This window comes from Mus caroli, chromosome 4 (genome assembly GCF_900094665.2).
Source record: "Mus caroli chromosome 4, CAROLI_EIJ_v1.1, whole genome shotgun sequence".
NCBI lineage: Eukaryota > Metazoa > Chordata > Mammalia > Rodentia > Muridae > Mus > Mus caroli.
The window spans coordinates 59,284,384-59,303,562 of record NC_034573.1 but is presented as its reverse complement, the minus strand read 5'-3'; the positions used below and the strand labels follow the sequence as shown (position 1 = coordinate 59,303,562).

Sequence of the window (19,179 nt, the reverse complement as noted above, 5' to 3'; positions counted from 1 at the left end):
AAGGAACAGCTTATAATTAAAGTTGGGTCTTATATTCTTATATTCCTTTTCCATCACAGCACTCAAGTTCCCAGCCAATACTTTTTATTATGTTTTAGTACAGGTCATTCCCTTGGCTTCTGACCACATATCCATTGTCTACAAAGGCTGCAAGATCATAAACCTTTGGGGTCAATCTTCCTTTGAACAACTGAGGAGACTCTTGTTGCACACCACAGTACTTAAATCTTAACCATACACAGTAGTTTATCTGCTGTTAAGAGAATACTGAGAAATACTCCCAAAATTCCTACACTCAACTAACTCTTCATTCATACTCTGGCATGATATGCCAAATCAGACCTGGATTACAACATGGTCTCCGTCGCTAACATGGCAACCTTAGGCAAGTTCTTTAATCCCCAGTAATTGGTTTCTCCCTCTGGAAAATTGAAAGACTAGTCACACTTCACAAGGTGTGCTGGGTCTTATTTGTCCACAGTAAACTAGATATATCAGTTTAAATATAACTTTTTCTGTTCCCCTCCCCCACCATATTCTTACAAGATTTTCAAAACTTTAAAGGGGGTATTCATATCTATTTTTATTCACATATAAATTATTGTACACATTTTTTAATTCTTGGCTGTACAACCAGATGGTTGACATGACTATAAATGGTAAAAAGAAACCAGGAACAGACACAAGTCTATCTTCCTGATGGTGCCTGAGACTCAGAAGGAGGTTGGGAAACAGCCACTACGTTCTCAGAGATGATAGAAGCCAGGTTGAGATAAAGAACTCAGAATACCTTTCAGCTGGGCAGGGTGGCGACACTGAAAAGAACATCTTCTACCAAAGGTGGTACCCTCTGGACAGGAGAAGGAGGCAGCATAGACGTGATGGTGATCTGGGATACCACAGTCCACCGGCTCACATGCCACCTGCTTGTTCCATTTGCCCTCTGTACATGTCACTGTGATGCTTGGCCCTACCTGAGAGACAGAGAAAGGTACAATGATGGGGATCAGACAGGTGCTCCTATATGAGGAAATATTCTTCTCCACAGGCGGCACATCAGAGTCTTATCTAGGAAAGAGCTAACTCATTCTCAATGTTTGACTCAAAGTAATTTTTAATAACTCCTCAACTGTACAGATTAGATACTTTAATCCCCATTAAATGACACAGAAATGGAAGCCTAGAAATATTATATGAGCAATCTCAGGTTACCCACTAAGAGAAAAAGCTAAGTGTGACTTGAACCCAAGTAATGTGGTAAGAAATGCAATCTATAAGGTATTCTAGGTATTTCATCACATGATAAGAGTCTTGAGGTTCAGAGACCTCACAGAGAAAAACTACTTTTTATAAAATAGACTCTAAAACACATTAAATAGAATATCAGAAGCTGATCTTGATATCTGTTCTTGAAGGGGTTTGCTTAGAGATAGCTAAATCCTTGGTACTAAGTTAGGGAGTGCCTTTGGGTACAGAAGACTTGATGACTTTCCATGGGAGGGTCCTCTCTCTACGTCTCCCGTTGGTAACATGAATGGATTGGACCCAAGGAAACACTATATGCTACTGCCTATTTTGAAACTTAGTGGCTCCAGAGAAAAGACAATTTGAATAATTAAGAAAAAATACATTGAAAGGAAACACATTTATGAACTGTGAACTGTCTGGCTGATTTAAACCAAACTAGAAAATGGCAGGGCTGTGTAGGTGGAAGGGTGAGGCCATGCTATAGAGCCAAGAGAAGGCCTGTCATTCCAGAGTCTTCCATTCAAGGAGGAAGCAGCCAAACCCCTGGGGGGGTGAGAAGGCCAAATGTTGATTTGGGATTTTTAAAAGCAAAGGACATTTTCCTCTCCTAAGTACACATCAAAGGGAGCAGAGGCCTTTCACTGCCAAGTCAGCCTAATTGTTTCCATAGGAGTTCAGACCTGCCATGTGTGACACACGGAAGTAGGTGTCTAAGACAAGCCAGTCTAGAAGCTCTACACAAATAGGCGTTCCCAGCAATAAAGAACATAACCCTGTGTGCTAGCAGCACAAATAGTCTCCTGGTCTAGTGGTAGGACTGTGGAAAAGCTGCATCTATAGAGACAGCTCTGGAATTTCCAAAGCATGGGACTGTTAAACTTGTGACACTCACTCCCTTTGGACCTGACACTCCTAGAGCAACATCAGACTAAAGCAGGGCTTTCAGTGTAAATTATCTCTACACACTACCAACAGATTCATGCAGGACATATCCCAACTTACAAGTCTTCCATCGATAACATTCCCTGAGTCTGTCCACTGTCGATTTCACTGCTTACATTCCATGCCACCCCCATGTGGGCAGCCAAATGAGGCCTTTGTCTATCAGGATTTCATCATGCCATGTCCTTCCACAGCTTCTTGCTGCTATAACAACTTCAAACGTCCCAAGTAAACTGGCAGGATCTGGCACCTGTGGACTCTGTTTGACCCTCTAGCCTCATGACTTGCATGATTTTCAAAAAAAGAAAAACCAGTCTCCACATGCGGTACACTTACAATACTAACAGGTTTCTACATACACTCCTCTGCCAGTACCAGAGCATACTTTTCTTGCTGGTATCCTGCAGACACATCTCTGCCCATCAAACCATTTCTCAGTTCCTATGTCACTTCCTCCAGGGCATTTTCCTAAAGCACCCCTCCCCCCAATTCTGTAAAACCTTGTATGCCTTTCTCTGTCTCTGTGCTTTCAGCTAGTCACTATGGAACAGATCACTCTTAAGAACTTCCTTTCTTCAGGACCTAGCACAGACTCTGATTTATGATGAACTCATGTTTTGGAATGAATGAATGAATGAATGAATGAATAGACACTCATAGACTGAGAACACCCATCTACCTAAAATAGCTCATTTCATTATGCAGAAGTTTGAGGGTCAGCATCTCATTCTAATATGATCTCATTCCTAGATCATAGATCTGAATTCTCTGTAACAACACTGACAAATGCTGCCTGTAATAATACTCCTTGGACAGAAGCCCTCTTCTTAGAGAATTCCAGCAGATTTGTTTGTTGGTTATGTGGTTATTCCATTCATTGTAGTGAATCTACATGTATATATGTGTACTGTGTTGTGTGTATAGATCTATCTGAGAAAAAGGTGGAAAGAGAAGGAGAGGGTGGGAAGGGGGAGGTTTTATTTATTTGTCTTATGTGATAACAGTATTTCCAGTGCTGGGGATTCTGCAGAGAGCCCATTTTCCACCTGTCAGCCTTTCCTCTGAATCCACAAACCTGGCTCTTGATTAGCTCATCGTCCCGCTGTATCTGCAGCACATAACCTGTCTGGCAGCTCACAGTGCACTGGGCACCATGGTAGTGGTGGTTGCTGGAACAGTTGAGAGAAGCATTCCCCACGGCCAGTTCTGGGCACTCAGCAGCTTCACAGGCAAAATGCACACAGCTGGGGAGGAAGAAAGAAGGAGGTGAAGAGGGATTTCCTCACAAGCCAACTCTACTCCAGCTAGAAGGCCTCTTCCCAAATTTAAGGAAGCGAACCCTGAAGAGAAGAGCACTGAGACAGGCAAAAGCAATTTCCCTGGTCATGGTTATGGCTTATGAAGAATACAAGACATGGAGGCTGGCAGTCCTGGATTCAAATCCTTTCACTTGAATGCTTCAGTGAGTGCTGACTTCCAAGAGTTGTGGGGAGGATTGGATCTGATAATTTCTAAAACACATGGAGCCAAATTCCTAGCACATTTTAAGCCTCAACCAACAGTAGCTAATGTTAAACAGACAGCCTGCTGGATTTGTTACCTAGGAATTGGGTGACTTGGACAAATATGTTATCTATTGGCACCTCAGTATACCTACAAGTTTATGCCACTTCACAGAGCCATGAGGCCTGGTGACAGTGGCAGGGAACATCTCTCAGATGTTTAATGTAACTCACAAATACTTAAGGAAAATGTACAGAAACCATGCCTTATGTCTTGCTCTGGCTGCTATCTTCACTGTTTAGCCAATCTGAATTCTGCACAGTCTTCAAATCAGAGTTAATTCTATAGGAGGCGCTCCTTTATGTCTCTAGATGAGTTTCATCACAGACATTTTTGCCTTCTTGTCTTTCATACTGTTGCCTCCCACTCGACACATTTCAAGTCCAGGATGTAGGTACCTACCAGGCACCCAAATGTTTACTAACCTTTAAGGATACGAGTAAAAATGACATAATCCCCTTTGTGGTTTGATAGCCTTTCCCATTAAGCTATATGGACCCAGGCACTCAAGAACATTGAGTTCTCAGAATCACTGAGAACATATCTAAATGCGCTCCTGTCATCCTTGCAGGAACCCTATGAACTAAGTGGCATTTGGGTTTATAGTTGAAAAGATTGGAGCCTGGCAAGAATAAATTACTTGTTTACATTCCCACTCCTATGTGTGACCCTAAGGTCTTCACAGCTAGCTTTCCTCTAGGGTGTGAAATAGAACATTACTGTGGGTAGGAACAATGCCTGTTACATCCTGTTATACTGTGCATTATGAAGAAAAACAGCTTGGACCCAGACGCTAACTAAATTGAAGCAACTGGTTGCCACACCTTCAGTGGCTTGAAACTTCTACAGCCTTGTCAGACATCAATGAGAGGAGAGGCCCTTGGTCCTAGAAGGCTCAAAGCCCCAGTGTAGGGGAATGCCAGGCTGGGGAAGCTGGAGTGGGTGAGTGAGTGAGGAAACACCCTCAGAAGCAGGGGGAGGGGAAATGGGATAGGGGGTTTTCAGAGGGGAAACCAGGAAAGGGATAACATTTGAAATGTACATAAAGAAAATATCTAATAAAAAATTTTTAAAAAAATATAAAGTTGCTCCAAAATACATATTAAAAATGAAAAAGAAATATTGTTTTCAGTAGCAGAACCCACAGTATAAAACTTTATCTATGCTTACCCTAAAACCTTGCTATTAGGCTCTAGGGCTATACAGGTAGCTAGATTTGAATCCAGATTCTCAAGTCTGGATGTCCTGGTTTTCCTGGTGTCCTCGTGTGTTTGTTTATTTTGTATTTTATTTTTTTTAGTGTGTGTGTGGGGGGGGGCATCAAGACACGGTCTCCTTCTGTATCTCTCACTGTCCTGGATGTCACTATGTACTCCAGCCTGGCCTCAAACTCACAGAGTCTTATCTGTCTTTGCCTCCCAAGTGCTGTGATTGAAAGCATGCACTATTGTGCCTGGCATTTGTTTTATTGTTGTTTGTTTGTTTGTTTGTTTGTTTGTTTTGATTTGTTTGTTTTGTTTTTTTGGGTTTTTGTTTTTAATCTAAAAAAGGAAAAAAAAAAGTTTGGCCAGGAGCATCTTCAGAAGGATGCTCCGAACCTTCATGATGTCTGTTCTGATTCCCCACCAGTATTTTGATTTTAGGAGGGAGTACAGATCTGGATACTCACGTTCTCAACTACTCAACTTATCTAGTGAGGGACAGAGCAGGAGATTTTTGAGGAAGTAAAAACCCGCAAAACATTTCATGAGCAAATCTAGTTTTTAAAATAGCCAGACAAGGACAATCCTTTCATACAGGGCTCAGACTCTCTTGGTGTAGCTTTCTTGTCTCCTCACACTCCTACAACCTTCTGAACAAGGCAGCATTCTGTATCCCCTACTGAGCTATTAGGGCAACATCATGCTGTACCAATGCAGAGATCTGGGAGAGGCTGTGACTGTGGAGTCAGCCTGTGTGCTTTGACAACAAGCATTGCACTACTCACATTGTTCAAGCTCTGGGCAAAACCACATGAACAAAACAGCTTACTCTGTAAGCTGGGAGCTCCCGAGTTGTCTCTCTGACCTCTGCCTTATAATTTGGACATTTGGACTCTGCGCTCTCAGAAGGCCCCTGGGTTTTCATCCTATCAGGATTCAGAAAGAAAACATCCTGGGGCGATTCGAGGAGAACCATAGCCTCTTCCCTGCTCTATGCACAGCATGTTTCTTTAGTAGACTAAGAAAACTGCAATACTTAATTTCATAGAATGAAACAGAGTGTGGGAAAGAGGAAAGTTTACGCTCAAGGTACAGCTCAGTAAATTGTCCCATGCTCAATCTGAAAAACTGTGCAGTACCCTGGTCTCCTGATCTGGACATTGGCAGCAGTCGCCTGATTTGCCTGTCAGAGTTGTCACCAAATGAACTACCATCCATTCATTCATTTAATAGATGTGAACCTGACATCTCACTGGAGATGGTTCTGTTAGGAGGATAAATAAGGTATCTATCTATCACCCTGGGTATTGAAGAGAAAGTACGCATACTCCAGTGCCTACACAACTGCAGACAATGGTATATACAGTAAGATCATTAAAATCAAAGAGAAATGATTGCAAGCCATTGTTTTGGTGGGAGGATGGGGATTCTTTTTAATGGAAGGATCTATGAAGAATAGAAATTCTAAGTAAGACCTGGATGAAATGTGATGAAAATTTACAACATTTTGGGACCCGAGGATCCAGGCAAAGTGGAGAGGCGGTATGTAGAACCGTGATGGGATGGAGCTTGGTGTACTTGTCAACTGGGAATGTTAGTACAGAATAAATGCTCCAGAAGAGCAGGAACTCCATGACAAGAGGGCTTTTACATTCTGTCTCTCTCTGCTATTTAAGGGAAATATCCCGTGCTTTGGAGAACTTCCTTATTAACAGGTTCTGTGCTTAGACAAGAGTGGGTGGTTGTGAACTAGTGAGATCAGTGAGATTTCTTTATTCCAGAGCAGTGTTCTCAAACTTCCTGATGTGGCCACCCTTGAATACAGCTCCTCCTGTTGCTGTGACCACCAAACTATACAATTCTTTTCATTGCTACTTCATAACTGTAATTTGCTACTGCTATGAGTAATAAATATTAATGTTTTCCGATGGTCTTAGGTGACCCCTGTGAAAAGGTAATTTAAGGCTGAAAATGTTCATGACCCACATATTGAGAAATGTTCTAGACCTTGTCAGAACATTGAATCTTTTGATGCACTTTGATGATGTTCAGAATGGGCTAAAGGGGGGGAGGATTATTTTCCAAAATCTAATATCCCTTCTACTATGGGGTGATTCTTAGGACCAATATTTTCTTAGAATGTACTTTGGAAGTAAAGCATTCTTGGTTTTTCAGCATATCTGTCTGCACATGGCTTGTAGACTTGCAAAGAAGAAAGACAGAAGAGGAAATGAAGTTAGAAATGCCAGGCATTAGCCACTGACTCTCACTATAACATCTCTGCAACTGCACAAGGACTCCTTGAGGTAACACTATTCCCATTTGAGAATATACATTTGGAGTTGCTTGCTTTAGCCTGGACAGAGTTCCCATAGACATCAGCCCCTATATTCCTTAAGGTCTTGTTCTTTCCAGTTCTATCCCACTATCTAGAAAGGTTGTACACATACACAGCAGAGGAAAGATGACTGGTTGTCTCTCATACCTTACCACAATACAGGTGTGATTCATTTCTAAAATCCAAAACTAAGGAATACGAAACAAAAGCCTTTGATTTTTAAGAGGGAAATTTAACACTAGGGATGGATGGTCAATAAAAAAGAAGAAGGAATGAAAGAAAGTTAGTTCTCTGAAGGAAGAATATGGCTGAGGGTGGCTGAAAAGGTGAATGAATGTACCATGTTCTCACACTGAGGCAAAGACGATCTCTCTCTCTCTCTCTCTCTCTCTCTCTCTCTCTCTGAGTGTGTGTGTGTGTGTGTGTGTGTGTGTGTGTGTGTGTGTGTGTATGTGCCCACATGCTCCTGTGTCTATTTACTTATATGTCCAAGATCTTCACGAGGCCAGAACCATTTGTGACACCTCAGCAATCTTTTAGCTTCCCTTCCTTCCCCATAGAGAACTGAAATCCCACACCTACTGGATGACACCTAGGCAAATCTCCCAGCCAGGACAAAGTTGGCATTGAAGGGCTGAAAAGGACTTTTCTTCTGGCTCTGCTCTTTAAGTCCTCTCTTAACTCCTATGGCCTTCTGCTTAGCTATAATTGCGTCATTAAAGGACAGTCACCACCATCACAACAACAGATGGATGGCCATATGGTCAAAACTAGAAAATGAGAGGAAACGTAACCTGGGCACCAACTCTTCACGTCATTTGGGAGAGACAGAAAGAAGTTAGCCTTATAGGACCTCCTTTTACTGCCCAGGAAAATAGTTTAAATACATAGCCTACTGAAATTTATAATATAGTGTTTGGTTTTCATTAAAAACCACATAGTACATGGATGGGTGGATGGATTGGATGGATGGATGGATGAATGGATGGATAGATGGATGGGTATATGGCTGGCTGGCTGATGGATGGTGTGTGTGTGTGTGTGTGTGTGTGTGTGTGTGTGTGTGTGTGTGTGTGTGTGTGAAAACAGTGTAGGAGGGGAAAGAAAAGGAAAAGAAGATGGACTATGTAGAGACAGACACTGGAACCTCTGTCATGACTACAGTCTTTCTCCTTAAAGAAGCCTTTAGCCTTCTACTCCATCCCTATGTTTTCCCATTTGTGCACCATTCTCCAAGAAGATAGCGCTGAATTCCACAACTGGAGCTCTAACTTGAAGTCTGATCCTATTGGTGGAGGAGGGCTCTGAATCCATGCACAATAATGTCCCAGTGCTAGGAACTCTTGAATCCAGATCAGAAAACATCATCTAGATTGATTTTGCTGTAGCACTGCTTCTTTCAAGGTAGCTCACTGGATCTCATAGAGCTCTTTGTATAGGAAAGTGGGAGGGAGAAGAGCAAAGGCTGGAGGGAGGAGAGAAAAGTGTCTGGATGGGAGGGAAAATTGCCTTTTCCTGCCAGGAAAACAGCCTAGAGTAAAGTGGACTGGTCCAAGAAGAGCCAACTGGAGTCTCTGCTGTAAAAACCTATGATATGGACCTCTCTGCCTTGCCAATTTCAAGAATAAAGGACCATATCCCAGGCCTTTGTACATGTTGTTGCTTATCTTTCTCTTTCTTGTCTTCTGAGTTGTTTTACTACATTTGCATGACTGTAGAGTCCTGCCTGTTTTTATCAATGCCTCTGCAGCTCCCCAAGAACAGCTGCTGTCCTTTCCCCACTGGGGCATTCAGAAGGATCCTGCAGCTTTGCAGCCTCAGCCCTCTGTGCAGCCTGGTCCAAGTGCAGGGCCCAGTAAGCCAAAGCCTTCCTGGCTGCTTCTGCAGCCCTTAACCAAAGAAGGGTGAATGCTCACACATAACAAGTCCTAAAGATTCCTCTTCTCCCATTCATGTCCTCGATGCATTGGGCAGGGGTTGTCCCACTTACTGCCTACTCTTCATGGACTCACTGGCTGTTTCTCTGAGTCCCAAACCAGGTGTGAGGATTAAATAAAGTAATGCACTTATCATGGGCTTAACAGAAGTTTGTTCCTTCCTCTCTTTTCTTACTTTTCCTAGCTCTTGGAATTGTAGGCTGTGAAATCTGGAAGGAGCTACAGAAAATACACTATTCATCAACATCTCTTAAAGAGAAATGGAGGCTTGGAGAATTGGGGTTGACTCCAGTCCACAGTCACATGAAGCAGACAGGATGATGTTTTGTCCCAGATCCGTGTTTCTCTACCACTAAAGAACTGTGGAGTCATATATCGACTGATTTGTTTCAGAGGGTAAACACTGATTGCTCAGCACATAGGAATCATTAGTTAAGAGCTCTGAGAAGCCTGTGCTAGCTTTGGTCAGCTAGTGGATGGTACAGAGAAGTGGCTGGAAATGGGAACACACTGTGAAAAAGATCCAATGGATTTGCATTTTTCCATCGACATTGTTTTCCTGGGTCCCGAGAATTAACTTATTTTTATAGAGGCTGGAGAGCTGGGGATAAAGAAGTGCTATTAGGATGAAATATGACAATGAGGGATATTTAAGGAGCTCTTCCATCGCAGTGATTGCGACACACTTTGCACAACAGAAGCTGGAGACTGTGGGTGCAAAACAATGTGGATTTTGCAACCACCTTTTCTGTCCTCTATGGGAGCAGGGGCTTGGGAAAGGCTAGTGTCCCCCTCCTATCACCAGTTCTCTTCCCTTTCTCTGCCCCCAGGTGTACAGGGCAGAGCAGAATGGCCACATAGAGGGCTTCACTCTGCAGAGGCCACCAACACACGAACTCTCCCTCTGGTTCTTATTAAACAAACAAGAGAGACACTCAGCAACACTGGATCACTTCCCTTTATAGGGCCCCAGAACCCTAGATGGTGACACTAAGTTTGAATATGTTCTTTGCCCTAGATCATCTCTGAGGTTTCTTCTACTTCTGCCTTTTAAGAGCAATAGACAGATTTCTTCACACAGAGGCATCATCATTGTGGATGGAAGGTGACTGTTGTTAAGAGTCCTCACTGATACATTAACTTTGCACAGTAAGTATCCTGCAAGGTCATTTTTGCCTACAGTGTAGTACTTGAGCCTCACAATTACACCTATGGGTAGATGTCATAATCTACATCTTCCTAAATAGGAAACCGAGACTCTTAAAAGAGAAGTGATTCATGCAAGGACATGCATCTGAGAATCAATAATGTGGAGATTCAACCCCAAGATGAGCGTATTCCCCAAACTCATTCTTTCAAATAAGTACTGTCCTTTCATAGCAAGAGCTGAACAGCATTAACAGATACTAAATCAAAGGCACTAATTGATGTGATGAAGTAAAAACACAAACTCCTCCACTGCTGGGGAAATATCAGGCCCTAGGCCTGCAGAAGATAAGGGAGTTTCACTCATTAAAATACACAGTGAACTGGGATGAAGCTACTGGCAGTCACATCATCTGCAACTGAAGAGGATCATGTCACCTACTATGTCTACACCATCAAAATAGAATACTAAGAACCAAGAGTTAATATATCTGCCCTGTCATTTTTCAGATGGTCATGTTGCAGCCGAGTGCAGAAAATTGCTATGTCTAGTTCACTTTGTATCCTACCATCAACTCAGTAGCTGCAGGACAGGTGGAAAGAGGGTTCCTTTCTACTTTCTAGTAGTTCACTCCAACATTCAAAGATTTTTGGTCCTCTCGATCTTTAAGGACAAGCTGACCAGATGTCAGAGAATGGAGACTGGAGAAACAGGTAGAATTTAACAGCAGCAGCAGTGCCTGTTCAGACTCTCTGTCTCCACTTACTACAAATGATCCAGGGTGAGGAGGCCCTGGTTGCTTACCTCTGCTCAGCAGGGCTGTAGGTCTCTCCTCTCTGGCAGCTGCTCAGGGTGACGGGGTCAAAGTTGTCGAAAGAGCGGAGGGCCACCCCCGAGATGGCGACCAGGGGCGAACTGAAGCTCACATGTACCGCCTGGCTGTGGTAGAAGGGCTGGCTGAGGTCATGGACCACAGGGATAATCAGGGGATTGTTTCTGCAGCTCAAGACATGGAGGCCTGTCAGGGGAGACAGAGGGCCGAGGGGCCAGGCTCATTACTCAAGGCCAGTCACGCCCTCCCCAACGGGCTCTTCCCGAAGCCCCAAGACCCTTTCATGTCACTCCACAAAAGCACCATTGGGCGGCCAGTGAGGATTTTGAGTTTGATTGAAAGTTTCTTTGTCTGCCTTTTTTCCGTGCTTCCAAATCTTTCCAATCCCCCTGCCTCCCTGGCCCCTAAGCTTTCCTTCACCTAATGCTCACAGTCTCTCCCTCCCCCAAATGGCCACCCTCATCTATGGCTTTCCCTCCCTCCCTCCCGCCCTCCCTCCCACGTTGCTACAGGACTTGAAGGTTTGAGCCTTCGGTGTTCATGCTGCTTGCCTGAGCTCTCATAAAGATGGGAGAAATAATTTGTAAGAGCAAACCTTTCCCAGAGTCAAAAGCTCACTGTTAACGCTAATCAGTAGACCTGTGAGCAACCCTGGGTAGGAAGGACCTCTGCCCAATCTTCAAGGATGGAAACTGGAGTCCATGAACAAGCACAGCATGGTTGCAGCACAAAAGACATGTAGAACCCAAATTTGTCTCAGACGAGAGTTCTTTCATGTTTTATTGTTCTTTCTCTCAGGTTTAGGAAGGGACGGATGGTAGCACAGAAAACGACACATGGATTCCACAGAGTAAGGAGTAGATTTGGCAGGTGAGATGGAGTCGGGCCAAAAACAGGCTTCAGTGTTTAGCTACGTGCTGGTGATGGAATTCTAGCAAGTTCCTAAACCTTCATCTCTACATTGTAAAAGTAATGTGGTTTTGACCATGTGCTGACAGATGGGAGAGCGCTCCTTATGGGTGGAGGAAGTCTTGGACCCATCAGGTGTCCTTTATCTGCTTTACATTCTCAGTGACACTAAGCCTCTGCTCTGTAGTCTGGACAAAGAACAGGACGATCCGATAGGGAGAGACAGGGAGCCGGCGAAGCCTTAGATAAGAACAATGGGATCCAAGGAGCTTTTGGGCAGCCTGACATTTCCACTGTCTGCTCCTCACCCTTTGCAGTGCCAGGATAACTATGAAAATGTTTGCTTGTAAGTTCAGGAAACTTCCCAGGAATCTAGGGAAGTCCTAAGAGATTTTTCTTTCTCTTTCTTCGAGATATGTTTTCCCTTTGCCTTAAAGCTGCTAAATAAGCAAACATGTAAACACAACAATAAAGTTCTTCTTGCTTCTTTGGCTTCTATTTGACCCTGAACTGACCCTTTGTCTGCTTGCTTCTGCAGAGTTTTGAAATGGGTTCTTCTACACAATGATGTGCACACATCTTTGAAGTGCCAGCTCCAGGACACACCCGGAATTCCAAACACTTGCAGAGAATAGGGTGTGGTTAGTGCCAAGTTTTATACTAGAAATGGTCACAGAAGTGACAGGTAATGTCCCACCTAACCATATGGTACACTTTTTAATGCAATCCAAGAGTACCTAGCAACCTTTGAGCAGGGTGCTGTGATATCAATAAAATTGTTCACATTTACAACATGAGTTAACAATAAATATGGGATTCAAACTTTGAGTCTTAATTTTAGAATCATTCCTCTACTGATATCAAGACAAGAATGAATGTGCTCAGGTGGTGCATTATTGGGAGCAAAATGGTCCTTGACCTCACAGATACCACTAGGGAAAGCAGAGATGTTAAATGTGCAGTATTGTCTGTTCAAAAGAAGAGATGTGCAACCTGTTCTACATCCAGAAGGCTGGGAATGAAGGTTGCTAATAGTCTAGGTAATCTTTGTGCCTTCTGTTGGGCCAGCTCATACCTGGTTCCCCAAAACTCCCACAATCAGGAACAGAGGTGGCTACTAACCTAAATGACTTCTATGCTATCTGTATGACTGGGACCTCAGAACACCCCTCTCCTACACCCACAAGATAATGCATGTAGCCCGTCTCCAGAACTCATCTTCATGAAAGAAATAACATTTGTTTGAGAAGGGACTCCATGCAATTGTGCAGAGGGAGTTGTGTTATACCTGAAAACCGTTTTTATCCAAATTGTATGGTATTAAAATATGCCTAAATAAAGTGCTTGGTTTTAGACACTAGACGATTGAACCAGCACTATGTACTGAGTCATGTTGAACTGGATTTCCTTCCAGTCTGTACAAGTTGTTTCTCTGTCTCCCCAGATGTTTGCAGAGATCCCCACAAGACAAGTGAATACCTCTCATGCCCAGCGGACAGGGCCTGACTTCTCACTTAGTTTTCAAACCACAAAGCTAATTGAAAGTTTTCTAATATCTGTTTCCACATGTATATCCCCTGGGAAATGTGCTGAATACACAACTATTATTGAGATTTTCAGAGACATCTGGTAGAAAAAGATAGGATTCTAAAATCTGACTTCTCTCAGTCCTGGTTTGCTATGGGTCCTGGCGTCTCCCAGTGCCTTGCAATGGGTTTCAGATGATGACATATGGCAGGGAAATGGGCTTTCTCAGTCTCCTTCCCAGAGTCCTTTAAGGATTCTGTGGATGCCTAAGTTTAAAGGTGTGTAACAAAGCAAGCCGATGAACTTCAAGTTTTGTCACTGAGTCCTTATTTTCATATTTGTCAAATTTATGTTTCTCTGGATATACCAAGACCTGTTGATTAAGGCAATCAGAACTCCATATAGAAAAGAGGCAAGGGAAAGGAAGGGGAAGGAGATCTTTCTTAAAGGGGCTTGGGGGAGGCAACCACACATGGAAAGAGGGACCCAAGGGTGAACCAAGCCCAGTATAGTATGCTTGCCTAGATCATGGCTTTGATCTTTGGTATCAAGCAACTGCACACTGATGGTCTCTTGCTTTTGGTCCCCATAGTATGTCCCATCAGTCACCAGGTGAATAATAACAGCTGCAGCAACCATTGGCTGAGAGAAATACGTCTGAAATAGAGAAGACATGAGATAGTCATTCATTTACTCAGCCACATGGTAGAAACACAATCACATTAGAGTGGAGCAAAGAGGAATCATGCTGTGTTTCAACCTGTTCCTTCACTGGGAAAAGAGGAGACAGGGGATCCCTGTGGGGATCCCAGGCCAGAAACCTTGTTCCAGACTCAGTTCTGCTCTGGCTTTTTTGTACATGATGCTGGTAAATGCCTGGAACATTCTGAGCCTAACTGAGTTTCTTAATTTTTAAATAGCTGATTAAAGAAAATGGCTCATAGGGTCACTGTCAAGTTCTATCAAGACAAAAGGAATCTAGTGTCTAACACATGGATAGTACATAGTGAAATTACACATGGACACCAATCGCATTACAGGTTTATTACCCATCACTTCTCACCACTACTCTGTTTACTAGGTCCCAACATGATAAAGCCAAATAAGGCATGGTCCTGAAAATTCTGTGAACCATGGTGCTTAAAGTATGTCAGTGATACATAAATAAAAGCAAACACAATTCTCAGTCTGTAGCCAAGAAAAGACCACACAAAGATGTGAAGGTTGCTCTCCAGCAAGTGACCAAGCATTTACTGAGCTACAAAGAGTCAAATGTTCAATTCTTTTTGTGGGTCACTATAGATTCCATGAAGAAAAAGATTATTTTTTTAAAAAGCTTTGAATAATAAATAATAGGAAGATTTCAAATTCTTTGCAATATAAGCATTGAGTGGGGTAGTCTATGAACGATTATGGGATTTGGTTGTAGGAAGCATCCCATGAACAAGTTTCGGTTTCCTGCCTTTACAAATTGACAGTCTTGAAGAGTGGAAAGAGCATCTCAAGAAAAAAAGTCATCACAGTGGTCAGAACTTCCTTGAGGCAAGATCTCTACACCATGCCTCTGAAGATCAGGGCTTACCTGGAGCCAGAATGTGGTCTGAGGCAGATGGTAGTATGGGTAAGTAATGGTGCAAGGATACCAAGCATGCTGGGAAATGCCTTCACTGAGATCTATCACCTTGGTTCGACACACCTGGAAAAAAGATGAAGGAAAAGATAGAGTTTTCAAGGGTGCTGAGAATTCAGTAAAAGTTAATGAACCTTTACCATCCATGTGCTTGGGTGGTAGTGGAAGAGACAGCAGGAACGCAAAGATTGAATCTGCCCCAGAAGCTCACACTCTATTGTTGAAATAATTTCCAATGCTGAAAAAGAAAGGTCACATGACATATTTTAATGGCAAAGTGACAGGGACATTCTCAGGGGAACAAATCCTGAAGGAGTTGACTTTGAATCTGGTCATGGAAGGCATTGTAGGCAGAAAATTTATAAGAGAAGGCTCTAAAGAAAACAGACAGAGTCCTAAGTTGTTACAAATTACCTAGCAATCAGAAAGCTCAAGGAAAGCTGCAAAAAGGAAAGCTATGAGATTGCTTTTACTGAATTCTTAAAGCCATGTGGAGTATTGTAAGTGACTCTGAATATTGTGCTCAGAGATCCACAGTGACAGGAAAGTATTGAGAGTGTGAACTCTGGCTTCTGTACTATCAAGAAAAATTAGTTCCACAGAACTCTTCCTCTTCCTTTCCATTTTCCTCTTCCTTTTCCTCTCCCTCTCCCTCCTTCCTCTTCCTCCTCTCTTCCCTATACTCCACTGTCCTCTTTCTCCCACTGATGCTAATACTAAAGTGTTACAATTATTAAGAAGAATGTATACATGGCCATGTTTTTTTTTTTAATTAGTAGAGTTTCTTACATACCCAACTGTCATCCAAACTGAGTCATCTGATTCACTCAAATGCTATGTAATGAAAAAAACTACTCATCAAGCACTAGGGAACAAATGCACATCAAACTAAGATGGACAGCAGACATGCCATGCAAATATCAATCCAGTAATCCCTAATATGTGTGCAACTGTAAACTGACCAAAGTTCAGAATGGGAAAAGGGGAGAACAATGGACCTGTTGAGATTGACCAGATGATTGGCAGAAGATTATCCTGAATTAACACTTTTCCTCTGATCTGCAATGTGACTCCTCTCACAAAACTTCCGTGTGCACTTGGGCCTGCTATATTACACCTCCAGGTCATAGTCTAATTATTTGGGAAGTAAAGTTGACCTAGAAAGTTCAGAAGATCTTAACAGCTGTGAGAATGAAGAGCAAGACAATCTAGTGTCTATCAAACTAAACACCACACACATAATAAGCAAATAAAACAAGGAGCAAAATGAATAGTTCTTAATAACCAAATGTATTCAGTTATTTAACATTGTACATATATGCATATACATATCTGGTACCACAAAACTGAAGATAGTCTTTGTTTCCAATTCCTGGGGAAAGGGTACAAAAGTGGGAAATATTCATATGAATATTTGAATTACACAGAGCAACAGAATATTAAGATGAATTAACTAGATTTAGGTGAGCCCAGACCAATTAAAATAAAAGATTAGTGGTGAATTAAATGACACCAACATGGGTCAGTGGCAACAAACAGTGGAAAAGAGAAATGACACATAAATGTCTAAGCAAATTGTAACATATTTGTTAAAAGCACATGTTAAAAGCTCTGTATGTAGCCAGTAGTTAGTATGGACTGTACATATCAAGAGAAAGCATGTACTGAATTCTAAGGTGGCAGCTGCAATGGTATCAAGGAAGTGGAGGAAAATGTGTCGAATCTTATCTGTAATGGGTTATTTTACAGAAAGAAGAAAGAAGCAAGCAAGACAAGATTCACACAAGTATCAATTCAGGTAGTGCTCACACCTGTTATGTGATGCATATAATTGACAAACATCACTGCTTCGGTTTATATTATTTCATTTCCATTAGGAATTAAAAGGAGCGGGAAGTGGTGGCACATGCCTTTAATCCCAGCACTTGGGAGGCAGAGGTAGGCAGATTTCTGAGTTCGAGGCCAGCCTGGTCTACAGAATGAGTTCCAGGACAGCCAGTGCTATACAGAGAAACCCTGTCTAAAAAAANAAAAAAAAAAAAAAAAAAAAAAAAAAAAAAAAAAAAAAAAAAGGAATTAAAAGGAAAGTAAAACTCTCTAGGCTGTGCTTAGAAGAAGTCTGTACTTGTGAACATAGCTAGTTAGAAAACTGAAGCAGAACCAGTTCCAGCATGAATTACATCACATAGATGTTCATTGTTTTTTCAAACCCAATGAATACAATCCCCAAAATATTAGCTTATAAAGCCATGGAAAATAGACACAAAACTATCAGTATAAACTTCCTTTAATAATGTGCTCTAGTACAGTGACTCCAGAGAACTGGACTAGGTCGGATTCTTCTGATAAAATAGAACCCTTCTTTACCTGAGCATCATCAACGCTTCCTTTTAATATGCCAAGAATCCAACCTATACAAATGCTCAATTTCAACTGTCCCTCTCTCCACCATATCTTGGGAGAGTCATGATTTCTAGAGGCTCTCAGAAAATGTCAAGTCTTTGGTTGATTGCACATGTCTAAAGAAGACACATATATACCACATAACCCTTAAGGCTCAGGGAACATATAGAATTGGATGTAGAGAAAGTTGTGAGAGCCCCCAAGACAGGGAGCATAGCTGCAAACTGTCATCTTCAGTTATGAAAACAGCTTTGAATACCTGCACTGGATGTACACATGACTAGGTCTTCAACAGTTCATTGTGGATGGAAGAGGATCTCATTGGTCCCTAGTGCTCTTTGATATCATATTGGTCACAGGTATGTTCTGAGAGAAGGATGGTCCTTGCATTCAGTTAACATAATCACTGATGAAACCACTAGGTACCGAAAGATAGTTCAAATGCTTCCTAGATGTAATTGTACAATCAGCCCTGGTTAAATTCAGGTCCACAAAACCAAAGACATGGATATAAGAAAAGAGTATATAGGAAGGAGGGATGGTTGGTGTTGGCAGGAGGGAGATAAGAGAGCCAGGGTTAAGAGTAATCAGAATACATTATATACGTATATAAATATCAAGGAACAAAAATAACAAAACAAAGGAAAAAAATTAAGAAGACAATATCAAGCATCTGCTTGATTTACAGAAATGGTACAATAAAAAATGTTCAGGCAAAATACATCCTGCACAGTAACTGACAGTGGCAAACACTAAATGCTTCTATCGGTTTTTTTTTTTAATTTTTATTTTTTGGCTTCTATCTTTTAATGAAAATCATGGGGTAAGTTCATACTTGAGGTTGTAAAGAAAATGGAGAAAGCTATGTGCACACTACACTCAGTTTCCCTTCATGTTACTATCCTCATCAATTCATTCTGGAAATCTCAGAGAAAGATAAACCACTTACACAGCATTAACAAACATCAAATATCACCCAGAAAGTTCAGTAGCAGACTTGAGACTAAATAGACCGACTTCTAGTGAATGTTGGCTCAAAAACAAAAGGGAGAAAGTAGAAATAACTCCTGTCTCTATGAACTTCACTAAATCTTGTGCATTTGAATGTTGGATTAGTCATAGACACAAAACTGTCTCCCCATAATTCTCAACACCTTGTTGTTAGCCAGGATGTCAATTTTATATCAACTGAGTGAACCTTTTGTCTTCTAGTGTCTTATAATATTTCATGTAAGAAAATTACTTGATTGTTTTATAAATATCAGAAAGTATTAAAACCATCAATTGCCAAATTTCCTTGCTGGAAAGAACCAGTGAGACCTGGGAATACAATATTGGTTTCTTAAATATCACAGGGGATTTTTAGAAAGTACAAAGGTGCCAAGAATCACCTATCCCAGTGTCCAGAATTAGACACAGATGCTGAAGATAAAGCATAGCCACTTTCACAGTCTAGTAGACATTTTTCAGCTTATTTATTTTTCTCAAAACAACTGGGACT

General features: G+C 41.8%; 1 protein-coding gene across 1 annotated transcript in view; it reads right to left on the bottom strand.

Moving 5' to 3' along the window:
• Pappa (pappalysin 1) overlaps nucleotides 1-19,179 on the bottom strand; it is a 225,968-nt gene that overhangs the window by 42,427 nt on the left and 164,362 nt on the right. The window contains exons 11-15 of the mRNA XM_021160402.1: nucleotides 15,228-15,341; nucleotides 14,167-14,302; nucleotides 11,182-11,395; nucleotides 3,266-3,434; nucleotides 791-974 (exon numbers count right to left, since the gene is read on the bottom strand). Coding sequence (XP_021016061.1) covers nucleotides 791-974; nucleotides 3,266-3,434; nucleotides 11,182-11,395; nucleotides 14,167-14,302; nucleotides 15,228-15,341 — 817 coding nt within the window. The remainder of the gene's footprint in view (nucleotides 1-790; nucleotides 975-3,265; nucleotides 3,435-11,181; nucleotides 11,396-14,166; nucleotides 14,303-15,227; nucleotides 15,342-19,179) is intronic.